The sequence below is a fragment of the Crotalus tigris genome, unplaced genomic scaffold (assembly GCF_016545835.1).
Source record: "Crotalus tigris isolate CLP2741 ecotype Arizona unplaced genomic scaffold, ASM1654583v1 scf7180000018420.1175843, whole genome shotgun sequence".
Lineage (NCBI taxonomy): Eukaryota > Metazoa > Chordata > Lepidosauria > Squamata > Viperidae > Crotalus > Crotalus tigris.
Genome location: NW_024096994.1, coordinates 904,150 through 919,804, shown reverse-complemented (window position 1 = coordinate 919,804; position 15,655 = coordinate 904,150). Strand labels below are relative to the sequence as shown.

Below are 15,655 nucleotides of genomic sequence, written 5' to 3'. Positions count from 1 at the left end.
TTCTCTCTCTCTCTCTCTCTCTCTCTCACACACACACACACACACACACACACCTAGTTTATGAAGAGGAAGCTATAGTTCAGGGGTGGGGAACCTTGGCTCTTTTATGACTTGTGGACTTCCAACTCCCAGAATTCCTGAGCCACCATGGCTGGCTCAGGAATTCTGGGAGTTGAAGTCCACATGTCATAAAAGAGCCAAGGTTCCCCACCCCTGCTATAGGTGGTCTTGTACAGGTAGCCCTCGACTTACAATAGTTCATTTAGTGACTGACTGAAGTTACACCAAAAGTGAGTTATGACCGTTTTTCACACTTACAACCATTACAGCATCGCCATACTCATGTGATCAAAATTCAGATGCATGGCAACTATTTCATATTTATGACAACTGCAGTGTCCCGGAGTCACATGCTCTCCTTTTGCGACTTCTGACAAGCAAACTCAATGAGGAAGCCAGATTCACTTAACAATCTTCTTACTAACTTAATAACTGGAGCGATTCACTTGACAAACGTGGCAAGAAAATTCGTACAATGGGGTAAATCTCACTTAACAAATGTCTCACTTAGCAACAGAAATTTTGGCTCAGTTGTGATCATACGTCGAGGATTATCTCTATTCCTAAACCTGTTATTTTGAAAAGGATTAGCGAACAAAATTTCTCAGCAAGCGTTACTTTGTGGGTTAATACTTGCATTTGAAAAGCACAAACTAAGGAAAACACAATTGGGTCTCTTGCTTTAAAAATCCCAGAATACAGCCAGTTCCGTTTTATATTCCCCCTTCCATATTTCCAGGTTCCTGTTGACACAATCAAATCAAATAGCCCTTTCCTTTCCACTTCCACCACAAACAGAACTCTCCAATTGTTCATAGCCATAAAGTCCGTTAACTATGGACAGAAGCCAATTACTTTTGCAGCAAGGCAGATCTAATCTTAAAGAAAAAAGGACTCCTAAATAAAAAGCAGGCATAATTTGTTCCATAAAATCCAAGCCAATGCAAAGCCCATATAATTGAGAAAGTATAACTAGAAAAACCTGTTGGCAAATATTAATGGTTGTACGGTTTGGATAAATATTTATTTAAAAGAGGCCTTTAGGTGTTTGATTTACTGAATGCTCATCAGCGCAAGCTACAACTAGTGAAGTGTGCCAGCCGTGCCCTTCTGTCTTTCCAAGAAATCGGATCTTCTTTTCTCAAGTCTGATTCCTTAGCTGGTTGCTAAGTTCTTGCAATTCCATCATCAAATTCTTCATTGCTGCCACTTCTTCAGCGAGGTCACTGGAAACTTCATCACTTACAGCATCTGCAAAATTTTGCTACACAAGAAAGTTGAAAGCAATTTTTTTTATGGGAAACTTTAAGTAAGGCACAAGATTTTAAAACAATCTAACCACAATCATTTCCATAACTTCAGTGATCTCATTTCTTTATGGCATCTACACAAGATTATTCCCATTTCCAAAGGCAGCATGATGGTGTTCCTCTGTGGGTGACAAATGAGGAACATCCCCCCCAAGCAATGTTCACCTGTTAGTTTTCCATCTGCAAGCCATATGAAGAAGATTTTAACATTTGGTTCAAAATTCTATTAAAATAGAATTTTAATAGAATTTTAAATTTTAAAATGAGAAAAGACCAGAAACTCCATTGCAAGGCACAATGCGGCTAGCTTTCAAAACAGATTCTTGAGAGATTTCAGTGCAAAGCCTTGGGCAAGACCAGGGGTCTTCAAACTTGACCCTTTTATGACTTGTGGACTTCAAATCCCAGAATTCCTCAGCCAGACACGATGCACTTTAGATAAATTTCAGGACTTTTGTTGCCTAGCAACCTGTTCCATAAAGGAGTGTGCAAAACTGCTTTCCAGGATTAAGATCTCACATAGCTTTGAAGTGCTTATCATGGGCTTTGCTATAAAAACAATAGCAAGGCTAGGGCAAACATTAACATTCAAAATTAAATTACATTTACTCTCCACAGTTAATATAATTTGTTCTACAGCAAATTCATAATTAGTTCACTCTTACTATCAATTACACCTTGCTGATAACTTTAAGTGAATTCTGAGGACCATATCAAAGGCACTGGAGGCCTGACATATAGCCCTGGGTCTACACATTTTTATAAAGCCCTTGTGTATGTAATTACTGTTTTTTTTTTCAATTATTCATTAGCTAGGCTCTGAACATTGACAAGAATGAAAGGCAACATCTTTTAAAAATAACAGAATTGGGCATCAAAAGATCCACAATAGAAATGCTGGACAAGAATCTCTAGTAAACTTTATCAATCATAATGAAGTATCTCATCCACTTGGGACCGAAGTGAGAATCTGGCATTCTTTTGGATGTGTGGATAAAAAGGAACATGTGCAACAGAGAAGAGCAGAAACTATGACAAGCTTCAGGGGTGTCATTTCTCTTCTACTGTAACTTTAGACTGCAGGTCACCTGCATCTGCTGCTGATAAAATTTGAAAGCTAGGCAAGAATGAATGGGATGAATGAACTATGAGATGCCCAGTGAACAAAGGCAAGGATGCTGCATTCTTATATCTTTTGCAGTGGAAGCCAAATTCTATGAATTAATCATATGGCAACTACTGATCATCAGGTTCTGACTGACTATATTGAGGAAAGCTGGAGAAGTCATGAGTTTTCCTATCTTATTTTGTGACTTTTCAATCAAAATCATACATAAGCCCAACCAAACTTCAGGGTGGACTGGGATTATGGGAAGAGGTGCTAAGCACTCAATTTTGGCTCTGAGAGCAGAGTGGTTCCTCTTGACATTTACCTTTCTGGTCTCAACAGGACAGTACTAAACAATTCTACAGGTGCATAGGCCAGCTTTATTTCTTCTACTTTTATCCAAATGGATTTAATGATCTATTTTTGCTCCCTTCCATGCTTTTTTTTTCTCATGGGAGACCACTGTAAGAGATATCCTAAGATGCTTCTAAAGGAGCAATGCCAGAGGTTCTTCCATCTCCTGACTCCACCTCTTCTCTTTATAACTGTTAACTACTGCATTTCTACTCTTACCACTGGAAGCAAATGTCATAATGCAGGTGTCATTCAAAGTTGCTTTCTTAAAAAGTAGTCTGTTCTTTAAAGATGTACAATAGAAAGGCATTTATAGCTATTGAATCCAATACAGTTCTCAAAACTATTTTTTTTCTACAAATAGGGATACCTCTCCACCCCACCTTTCAGCGTAAAGAAGAGGTAATACAGTTCCTCCCATCCTAATGCCTTCCAGATGTGCTCTAACGCAGCTCCAATTTCCTAGCCATCTAGTCAATTATTGGCTATTTGATTAGAAATCCTAGGATTCATATTCTTAAGGTATCTGGAGTGCAAGAGATTGAGCAAAGTTGAATTAACAAAAGCAATAGCTCTTGAAAACATGGTGTTCTCTATCTCTGTGTGTTCCAGAGAACCCTTTATGACATCCATCAGCCTTACCTTTGCTTTGGCTACCAAACCACGCAAGTTGAGTCGGGCAGAAGAGAGTATTGGCAAGGCTTCTTGGTAATTAGTTTTCATTTTGCTGCATTTCATTGCGACTGGAGTTTTAAAAGGCAAAACAAAGTTGGGTGAGTACCACAATAATAGCATGGTTATTATAAATGACTATTCAGCTCTCAGTTACTTCGATCGGGGGAGGAAAAGATTCCTAATTCATTAAAAGGATCCATATAAACATTAAACGTAAGGCAACAGTCTGCAGTTGTCATTACAAAAAGGAGTTACTGTCAATAATGTTGTTTCCCCCCCCCCCCAAAATATGTTGACTTTACATGTGGTCCAGAAGTATCACCGGAATGTAGAAATCTGTGATGTCATTTAAGGTTGCAACTTAAGTTGCTGGATTGCAAGAATTAATTTTTATATATCTTATTTAATAATGCATACAATTAGAATGCTTGCAACGAAACATTGCAATGGTCCTATTCAGAATTCAGTCAGCTCTGTCCCCTTCTGTGATCTATCAGTCAACATTGATTGCTCTTGAAATGTGTTTCCCATCTTTTAACAAAATGTGCCAACTATCATGCCAGTTAATTCTTCTCTGTGGTTTGTAAATGATGCTATTTTGGTTACCTAAGTATCAGCATCACAATACTGGAATCTGCAAGCAAATGTTGCAGTGTGGAATACTCCATGTTATTCTTCCAGTCCGCCAGGTCCTCTTTCACAATACTCCATTGTCCTTCTCATCCCATGTTGGTTTTTACTCTTAGCTAGTTAAACTGTACAATCAAATGTCAGGTGTGTTCAACACCCAAGATTATTTATATCTAGCTCTGCTATGGTATAAAACTAATCTCCCTTTCTTTCCCTTCCCTTACTCCATCCATCCATCCACTGTGGCTCAATAGAGCTTGCAGGTGCACATTTCCGTGTTCTCTCTTCTAGGAGGTGTTTGGGATTTTTAATTGTTTGTTTTTCGCACACACCCATACAAATGCAGAATATGAAATAAGATGCAAGCAATGTGCTTTCTTTCTATTTTCCATTTAATGGGGTAAAGTACATTTTGATTATTGGAGGACTTCTGGCATCCTGAATCGGGAAAGAGATTATTTTATTTTGTTCTCAATATTTCGCAGTTAGAAAGTCTGAAAATGATGGCACCCAATTCTAAGCATCATTGACTATCCAGGTTTTTTTTTTTTATGGCTGCTCTATAACATGTGCCATTTCATTCACTGTAGGGTAGCCCAATGTTTTGTGCTTTTGCATCCTTAATGTACATCATGGCTTCTGATGATTGGAAGTGTCACCAGGGGTATCTGTAATCATGATGACCACTTTTGTCTGCTTTAACAGGACACTCATGACTATTATGTTACATCATGGCATTAAATTTTATTTAAAGTCTTACCGATGAGAAGGGAAAACCAAATGTAACGCAATCATTTTCAGAATCGGATGGCCATTTAAACTTCTAGCTTGTGCCCTAGAAATACTAGAGTTTTCTAAGTTCATTGTTATTTCCCCTTTTTTTTTAAAAAAAATGAGATTTGGAACTGATGTTGAAACATGTATATATCAAAATCTCTATGCTGTGATGTCAATATCCCAATATTTAGTTCTGTGATCACACTGGATTTCAGTTTCTAAAACCTCAGCAAACTCTAGAAACTGTGAAGGGCCTAAGTAAAGAAAATAGAAAAAAAAGTAAAAAATAAAGATATTCAACACCTTGATTCAGTGTGCTAGAATAAAAATATATTTTATCGCTCCCTCTATTGTATCTTTTGTTCCTAATAACAAGAGAGGACCCAGAACTGTACTGTTTTCTCAACTTTTTGAGGGTTGGAGTCACTTTTAATTTCAACCTTTTCATTATTGCTTACTTTCTGAAGTGGTAGAAGAAAAGCAGGTAAACCTGCCCTTGAGTCAAGCACAACTTATGATGGCTACATGGAGAAAATAATGTGGGTTTTATGGCAATATAAGAAAAGATTTAGCAGATCTGCTAAGTTTCCAAACACAACATGGCTGGCCAATTTTTTTTTTTTTTTTTTTTACTTTGAGATATATTTGCTACATCTCACTTATTCTGCCCTCAGCTATTTCCTTGGAAATTATATTCAGGTGTATGGTCTGCTATATACACGACTTGTTGTTTCAATAAAAAGAGCTTCAGAAATAGATAATCAGCTGCGACTTATATCAACATTTTTATACAGGACATACCTTGTGCAAGTTCTAGAGCATCTCTGGCTACTTTCCTAAAAGAGAAAGAATCTTTATCCCAGTCTCCTGATTGGATTTCACATTTGTATGCTTTGGTGAGATACTGCAATGCCTGCAATGACAGAGGTACTGTGAACTTAAAAGTAAAGTTGCTTTACCTTTATGCGTACATGCAAATTCCCCCTCTCTAAAGCATACTGACTGGTAATACATTATTAATTCCTCAGCTTTAAAGCAGCCTCTTTCTTTGCAGCTGTAACACAGATGTTTTAGCTGTTTTTGTCTCTCAAGTATGACAGACATATAAGTAGCATATGGTTAAGAGACAATTTTTAAGTTAAAAAAAATCTGTCTAGACAGATACATGTGACCCATATTTTGCTAGGTCATCGTATTTAAATGCAATTGAAAGTAAAAAAGCACTTGTATTTTCATAATTAGAGCCATTATGCACCTGAATAAGGTGCCAATTTTATTCTGAATTGATTTTGCAATTTGAAAAAGAGCAATTTGGATTCTAAGGAGAAAGAAGTAGATATTCAAGAGAAAGAGCCTAAAACCAAGCAGAAGCAAATGAAGAAAGTTGTCTTTGATAAGATGGGCAACATATTAATTAGATAGATAGATAGATAGATAGATAGATAGATAGATAGATAGATAGATGGATGGATGGATGGATGGATGGATGGATGGATGGATGGATGGATGGACGGACAGACAGACAGAGATAGATAAAAGAATGTCAATAAAATAAGTCTAGCAATTTTCTAAATCCAAAATTTTAGTCTTTATGCTAAAATTTATTCAACTCTATAATGTTTCAATTTTGGCAACCTATTATACATCATAGAATTTTGTATTCGATAATATCACTGCTGGCTTATGTTATTTTTCTCATAACTAATGGAACAGCATGCTGTTCTGATTACTCTGCTTCACAAATTGAAAAAAAATGTTTATAGCAAAAGGTTATAACGCAGCGGTTCTCAACCTATGGGTCGCGACCCCATTTGGGGTCGATCGACCATTTCATGGGGGTCACCAAGCAAGGCTGTCCGCCATTTTTTTCCCCTTTTCCGGCGGGTGCCTTACCTCCCTTGGGCTGGGCCAGCTGGTGGCCCAGCCGGTGATCGGCCTGCTCCGTCTCTGCCACTTGCCAGCTACTCCTCGGCTGGCGCAGGGGGCGACACCACGCATGCGTGGCACTCCCGGGCAGGGAAAGTCCTTGACTTACGACCAGTTGGGTAGTCCTCGACTTACGACCAGCTTAGTCCTCAACTTACGATTGGTTTAGTCCTCGACTTACAACCGGTTGGGGGTCGCGGCATTAAAAAGGTTGAGAACCACTGTTATAATGGTTGAAGGGATTAATTTAGAAAAAAAGTGGGCAAAGAGGAGATCAGAAAAAGACATATATATCACGCAAGACGCAGAAAGTATGAACAGGGATAATTTTATCTTACTCTCTCTATATTAGACCTCTTACTCATTCATCTAAGTTAAATATGAGGAATTTCAGAACCAATAAAAGGAACTCAATTTTTATGCCTGGTGTTCAGGTGGTGTTAATGGAAGACACAGGTAGTGATGACTATTAATTTAATTTCATAATTCATAATTTGGGGTAGACACAAACAGAAGAAGGAAGAAAAAAATTGGAAAAAGGCTCTCATCTCTCCATAAATATCATGAAAACATGATAGCAACATGAGCATGAGGAAGATGGAACTGGTTGTGCGCAGTAGATATTAAACTACGAACTGGTTAGTAGTTTTTGTGCTGTTATCTGGCTTGCGTATTTTAAAGTATAAAAACATGTTACATTTTTCAGAACCTAGTTAAGTTCTTCTTGATTCCTGCTCAAAGGGACACTTAAAAATTCCTGCGGCTCCCCAGAAAATTCCTGAGAAGGAATTTTCCACTGTGAAATGAGTTCATGTTCTTCATACTGGGAGTTCAGAATACCAGCTTGTTCAGTTTTAGCCTGGCAGTTCCCATCTGGAATGTGATTGCTGACATACCTAAATGAGTCTCTTACTTTATTTCTTTAGCCTTAAGTATGAGCAAAGAACTATGGCTTGTATCTCTCCTAGCAAGCAGTTTCATAAGCCATGATGAAGTCACAATTTATGGCTTTGACTTGTTAAAAAAGAAACAAATCCCAGTTCATGCATACTGCTAAACATACCATGGTTGGAACATGTCAGCTGTATCTGCTGGCAGGAAGAGCCAAGTGGAAGCAACTGGGCAATGTGCACAAACAGCTTATTCATTAGAAATGTCGCACAATGTGATAACTTAATGTAGCCCATGAATTCCATTTCCTGATGCTCTGCGTGCCATCAATGTTTGAGAGATGGAGATGATGCCAATCAGGCTACAGGCACTGGAAAAGCAAACAGTGACACTATCTTGCATCAAAGCAAAACAGAACCAAATCAAACAAAACAAGAACTTACAGTGTTATGATGTAAGCCACACAGCCATTTCACCCTTTTAATTGACACATTTTGATGCTCAACTAAATACAGAAACAGTCCGAGTGGCAAAAATAAACCAACCCTTCTTTAACAAAAATAGCTTGGTTCCAGATGCTTCCTGACTTAAGAAACATAAAATGACACATGACTTTGACTCTTGGGAAATGGTTGCCTGAAATGGAGTTTGCAAATCACCACAGAGGATGACACTTCAGGGAGGATTAGGCAGGCTGGCATGGATCTCTACAAGGAACAGCCGCACGGCGTGATACGGATGAGAAGAAAGCGTTAGGTTACCAACATGAAGCTAGTTGACAGAAGGTTTGAATTCAGGTAAAAGATTCGGGATGAGTATAAACAAACACCCAGCAGAGCTCACTATTTTGGTGACACAGAAGGCTTCCCCCTCCCCTTCTTATTGAATAATATCCTTATGAGCAATTCAGAATTTTTTGCAGTTGGATCTAGGGAAAGATTCATGGAATCTCTGATATCTCGTTGCAACATGCTTGCAAGTCACTCAGATCATCTCTGAAAATAACAGTAAAGAACAATGCCTGTTCCTCTTTTATTACATGTTTTCAGTCATAGGTGCCTGAAGATATGGTCAAGGAGGATTCTGAATGACCACTTATCTTTGAGAGGATAAGAAACTGATTTTAGAAAGCTATGCCTCTCAGAAAGAATGGAAATAGTCCAGAGAATGTGTCTATTACAAAATATAGCTGCATGATTATTAATGGATATGGAAAATGAGGTCAGATTATGGAAGTACAATTGTGCTCTTTCTGGGTTCAATTCAAAGTACTGGCTTTAATCCTTAAAACCTCTTGCAGTTTGGGACCAAGTTATCTGCAAAACCAATCCACCCCCACAGATCTATTGAAACCTTAAGAATCTCCAATTGAGATCTTCATCCAGGCCATCTCTTCAAAATATATAATGTGGTTGAATCCTTAAAAATTATGATTTTAGGGCTGTAAATTTAATCTGCTTTTTAAAATCTGTCATTTAAAAAAATGATATATTGAACAAGGGGAGGGGAAAGAATCTACAGCCCTCAAGCTCTTCTTTGTGGTCACCATGGCTGAAAACTGATGGAATTATATCTCGTTATGTTAATGAAGGAAGTAATATGAAAATTGCAGCATGGGATCTGCAATAAGCTTAACTAGTTCTAAAAACATGTCTAAAACAAGGGAAAAGGCCACATTTGCATCCTTGTCCTGCCCACTGTGGCCCTTATGATCTTAAAGAATGTTAAGTATGCCTCTAACTATCAAATGCTATCAAGTTCAGCTTTATAATTTGGTTATTGTTTTTTTCCTTAATGCTGTATGCTACAAAGTATTCTTTTTATTGTTTATTTTATTATTTATTGTTTATTTTATTATTTATTGTTTATTTTATTTTATAGGACTGCCCATCAGTCCTATATGGCACAGCCAATGGCCAAACAAAAGAATTATTTTTCATTATCTGTTGGCACAGGTATTTCTCCTCCCTGTTCTATTGTAAAGGAATCAGATAACTTAAGCAGTGTTTCTCAACCTCAGCCACTTTAAGCGATATTGATTTCAACTCCCATAATTCCCCAGCCAGCACAGCACAATTCTGGGAGTTGAAGTCCACACCGCTTAGTGACCAAGATTGAGAAACACTGACTTAAGGAGTTCTTTAAATTCCATAGTATTCTGAATGCTGCAAACATTACCTTACATTCAGAGTATAATACTTCTTTTATATCAATACGGAGAGGGAGTAACACCTCCTCCCACCAAAGAATTAAGGAAAAATTTGAATGTGTGCTATCAGTTTGGAACTCAGGAAAATCAGATGTTCAAGGTTCAACTCCCCTTCTCAGGTGGTCTTTGAAAAAGAGAAAAGCGAAATTCAGATTTTGCTTTTGAAGTTTTGTCTTTCATCCCAAGAAGAAAGAGGCTCTCTTCTCAGTCTAATTTCTGCCAAGTAAGAAAAGCAGCCCAGCCCAGAGGAAAGTTGGAGAATCATGAGAAAATAGTTACCGAGGAAAATGTGGAGCTAATTCAGATTATAATTTTCTTTATGTTATAGATTGATCTGAGCTGTTTGTCTGCATCCTTGTTCCTATCTGAATTTTGTGCCTGTATGGATGTGTATTTCTGCCTGGAAAATTAGCAGTTGAGTTAAGGTCTGCAGGAGTAAAGATAATTTGTCACTTTTCTCCATTGTCTTCAAAACCTATTTAGTTCCTTAACCTTAATATATGTAATAAAAAAGTCTGACTTTACTGAATTAACCCATTCATTCTGAGAGGTCTGTAACTTTAGAAATGCCCTGTCAAATTTAGTTACTGAGAAAAAGAAGTGAGGATGTTTTCCTACTCTGCTCTCTGTAATTCAAACCAAAACAAAGGGGCCTTGAACTTGTGTAACGTGGATGATGATAACAAACCAAAAAGGCTCTCCCAAAGGGTAAGGAGAATGTATAAGAAATGTAGATCTAGGAATCCCTTCATGGACCCAATCAGGTGCCCATTCCACCACATCTCCAGGCACATATGCACTTACAAAGAGATCACTCTATTATAATAAAATATAATAGAATATTACTATGTGGTGGGCAGAAAGCTGTTGGTGATCTTATAGCACTGGCTAGTTATCCAGTTTCTTCAAATAAAATGCCCTACTAGATATACCTTGATTTGATTGTAAGCAAAGCATTCACAATATAACATTCTTTAACAAGAGAGTACAGGTAGTCTTCGAAGTTACAGCACTGAAAAAAGTGACTTATGATCATTTTTTTCACACTTAGGATTGTTGCAGCATCCTCGTGGTCACATGATCAAAATTCAGACGCTTGGCAACTGACTCATATTTATGACAGTTGCAGTGTCCCGGGGTCATGTAATCACCATTTGTGACCTTCTGACAAGCAAAGTCAATGGGGAGGCCAGATTCACTTAACAACCATGTTACTAACTTAACAACCGCAGTGATTCAGTTAACAGCGGTGGCAAGAAAGGTTGTAAAACATTACCTTTTTGTAATGTTAATAAAAAAAGGAAAAAAAGACTGTAAAATGGGGCAAAACTCAACAAATGTCTCACTTAGCAACATCAATTTTTGGCTCAGTTGTGGTCGCAAGTCGAGGATTACCTTATGTTCAGGAGAGGTGAGGTGGGCCTTAAATATGAGAACATGCAAGTGTCCTCTTGCATGATTCAGTGTCAAATATTAGATGATTCTGGAGCTATGTGGAAAATTCTGAGTTGATTGATCAAGTCAGGTCTGATTCAGAAAAGCTAAACAAAAAGATCCACCGCCCCACAATCAGACTACTAAATTTAAAGTCATCCTTTTTTCTATCTTAATACTATGCTGCAGCCAGAACCACTTAGAAGCTATTCTTCAATATTAAGTGAAGGACTTGATAACCCTGGCCTGTATTCATGTCACTTTGGGATCTAATGACCAGTATGTATGAGAATTGAGATTTCTTCACATTTAAATATGATGCACTTATTATTTTTAAGAAGTTGTGTTATTCTCCTAGATATTTTAGCAAACTTACAGTTTCAGTGTCAAAAAAAGGGGGAGGGTTGAGGGGTTCTCAAATTTTAGCAGTTTTTATGAGTATATAGGGCAATTTTGAAGTTTTGCATGTATTATTCTATACTAAGCTAGAGAACTGTTTATATTTGAGCCTGACAAGCTCTCTTTGGTCATCCTGAATTAGCAATAATATTAATTGATATTCTGTTGCTGGGATACTAGAACTCAACAGTTTAAAACAAGGAAGTTGAAGTCACATCAAGGAAACAATTCATCTTGTATTTTGTGTTCTGAAGTGAGAAATTGGAGATATTTATGTGAGAATTATGCAATGTGGAAAAAAAAACTGAGAATAATGTAACCAAAATAGATAGCCTCAGTGGAAAGCACATGATTTAGCCATTGGTTTCCTTTGGCAGTGGATAAAATGCTATAACATTTGATCAAAGAATAAATGTGCATATTTCAACTTTTTCACTATTTCTTCATCTTGCTTTATTCATTACAGCTTTAGAAAACCTAAATACAATAAAATATTTTCACAAATTTTTTTGTTGTTCCATATAGTGGGCTCCCAAGAATTCACAAAAAGGATTGACGGATATACCTTGTCTGGGTTAATGATTTCATTATTATTTAGGGAAGTATTGCCCAATATAAACCCATGATCATGAAACAATATTTTGACAATGTTGCCGTTCTAAAATTATACATCTGAAGGAGAAGGTTTTTGGGAACCAAAGAGTTGAAATAGGCCATTTAGTCCATCAAATTTCAGTGCAAAAATAAAAATTAATTTACAAATAAAACACCTTACAAAAGCCTATTGAGCCTCTGACTGAACGTCTCACTAAGAAAACCCATTAGCCCATAAAACGAATGTTAATCAGTTATAGGAAAGATAAAACTATATCCCATTTTGTCTGTCCACTGTGTCAACAAAATGGATGACTTCTCCTGCTGTTTGCACATATATCTGAATCTCCTCCAGATGGTTGGGAGATTTCTGGAGTTGATTTAGTGGATATTGGAGGATACAGTGGTCGTGCAGGGAGAGAAAAATAGAAAAATTATTTTATCAGTAGAAGTTCACTTATATAATATTGGATACAGGCCACAAGGAGAAATGCTCCTTGTTTTAAAAGAGTATTTATTATTTCCTCTCTTACATGGGGAAGTCTCTTCCAATGGCTTTAGCAATACTGCTGTCTCAAATGTAGCCTAGGAATGCATTTAAAATGAGAGGGAAAGTGAAATTACAGAGAAAATATACCGAATTTCTAGATTAAGACTTGGTGCAAAAATACTAGCTTTATTTATTTACTAGTTTATGAAAAGGAGAATCTCTACAGTTTGAAGGGAATTGGAATAGCGGACAATGTCATTTTGCCTCTTTCAGATTGTAATTACCCAATGTTTGCCTAGAATCAAGGCAATACATTTGCATGATTGCCATCAGGAGATAAGAAATTACACAGGGAGAAAAAAAATCCTTTTTTTTATGAATTTCCCTGCACCCACAAGAAAAGAAAAGAAATGACAAAGGAAGTGCTATATAAATATATGATTGTAAGGGAGACAATACAAGTGAAAAAAGAACTGAAAAAAAATTGCATAGTAAAATACATACAAACCTTGTCTTTTTCTTTTTCCTGTTTAATCTCTTGGCTATCTCCCACACAGGATTCCTATGTCTACGTAACATTTCTAATGTTATTTATTATATTTCCTTTCCATTTTCTGCATTCTGCTAGGCATCTCGTTTTACTCTCACATGTCTGCTTCTCACTCATCTTTCTTATCTTTGTTCTTTTTTTCTACAGTTTCCTCAGTCCTCTCCATATATGGAGGACGGATGTCTCACACACTCATCAGAGAAAGGTACAGCTGCAGTACAATAGTTATGTGTCGGCAATGCTAAAGGATCAGACTGACCACATAGAACAGCTTAATAAGTGATCCCATACTTGGGGCTTCTATTCGCCTTATTTTAAACAGTAACAGTTTAATAATTGGAAACATTCTCTTCTGCCAAAGACTGCTACATGGAGATAATGATTCAGCTATTGAAATTCCAAAGGAAGACTGAAATGTATAAATCATTTTGCAGAAGACATATTGCTTAAAAGTAATAGTTAGCACTTTGGTAATGCCAGAATGAAACATTAAAAAACTGGTGAGACTATTCCCTATGTCTAATAAAGCAGATCAGCAATTCTGTGATTAGCACATCTTAAATGAATAAATACTATATTAAGCAAGTCTAGAATCACAAGAAATAATTAAATTCATCTCTGCCTGAATGTGTATTTTTCATGCTAAGAGGGAAAAGTCTGTTATTTTATCTCAGTGCTCCCTTAATTATTTTTCTCTTTTTATCAATCTTTAAAATAAGTAACCTTGCTAGTCAAGTTGCCAAACAAGCTGGTAATGGAATGTAAAATTCAAGCAAAGGATATTTCATGAACCAATTGTATTCTCACATAGGATACAACAAACCATAATATCAACACGAAAACACACATCCGTTCTGGTAGTAGAAGCATAATCTGTCATTAAGGTTTACCTTTTCTATGTCTTCACAGTTCTCATTCTGCCCATTTTCATAAAGCTTAGCATATAATCTCCAGATTTCTCCATCACTTGTCACTCGAGAAGTCACTCTACCGAAGAGAGCCTGCAGTTTTCCCTTTAATCCTTTGGCTGTCTCTCCATTTCGGTCATCTACTCCGTCCATGACTACTTTTACCAGAATCTTAAGTACCTTAAAGGGAAGAAAATTGTTAGTTATAGTTTGACTCCCATAGAGTTAAGTGGAGTTTCCAAAATGTTTGCTAATACATGGTTCAATTGATCAGAGCTGGAATTAATATCTTAAATGACTGGATTAATTTATTAAAATAATAATCTATTTGAAGGTGGTACAAGATGTTATAATTGTGTAACAGCATTATCTAATTATTTCCTCTGAAGATGCCTGATGAATACTATAACAAATATAATTATAAAACAAAGGAACAATCTCCTTAGCTGCTGTATTTAACAATATTTAAACATTGTTAAATATTTTCCAGGGATACTAACCATCAGTAACAGAAATCTGAATTCTATGTGTCTCTTTGAGGTAATATCAACATCACAAAAATATCAAACTATATGATAGCAGAATTGCTCCTCCCCTTGACTTTCCAACACATTACTGCAGAACTGTTTCTGCAATATTAACATCCCACATCCCCACAGAAATATACTTTTGCCATTGCACTAGAAAAGGCAAAAACAGTATGGAAAATGGAATGCTATCTATCCATTAGATCAGAGATGTCAAACTGACGGCCTGCAGACAGGTTGCATCATGCATCATGTGGAGACCGCGCCCACCCCAGCTCCGGCAATGCAAAAAAAGTCACGTGACGCACCGAGTTTGACACCCATGCATTAGATGAATGGGGGTGCGAGAACCAAGTACTGGCTTGGCTTCCATCCCCTCCAATGCCTATACTGTCTAAAGGAATAGTCTCTCTCTCTCTCTCTCTCTCTCTCTCTCTCTCTCTCTCTCTCTCTCTCTCTCTCTCTCTCTCTCTCTCTCTCACACACACACACACACACACACACACACACACACACACACACACAAAGAGAATGCTGTAAAAAACATGCACTTCACATCTGGTTACTCAAGAGCCACTGCATTGGCTTGCCTCTTCAGGTGCTCTTGGCAGAGAGGGAAAGTGCATGATGATACAAAGTTAGAAACCGAGGACTTCTAGATTTGAGTTGACAGCTCAGAGGAATTCCTGGGTAATACACTGTTAATTTTCAGGCCATAGGCCTAAAGGCTCTCCAAAGAAGGCAAATGCTAAAAAAAAGTAAAAGGAAAGTACAAGAAAAAAAGAAATGTTGCAATTGAGGTAGTTAGTGGAG

General features: G+C 37.1%; 1 protein-coding gene across 2 annotated transcripts in view; it reads right to left on the bottom strand.

The window, feature by feature from the left end:
• Positions 1 to 478: 478 nt before the first annotated feature.
• TTC27 (tetratricopeptide repeat domain 27) overlaps positions 479 to 15,655 on the bottom strand; it is an 89,888-nt gene continuing 74,711 nt past the window's right edge. Inside the window, exons 17-20 of one of the 2 annotated variants that reach the window (XM_039352346.1) lie at positions 14,298 to 14,495; positions 5,716 to 5,827; positions 3,475 to 3,575; positions 479 to 1,324 (exon numbers count right to left, since the gene is read on the bottom strand). In XM_039352346.1, coding sequence (XP_039208280.1) covers positions 1,202 to 1,324; positions 3,475 to 3,575; positions 5,716 to 5,827; positions 14,298 to 14,495 — 534 coding nt within the window. In that variant the 3' untranslated portion in view covers positions 479 to 1,201. Of the gene's footprint in view, positions 1,325 to 3,474; positions 3,576 to 5,715; positions 5,828 to 7,903; positions 8,102 to 14,297; positions 14,496 to 15,655 lie in introns of those variants that run through there. The other variant, XR_005557784.1, reaches the window with a different exon arrangement.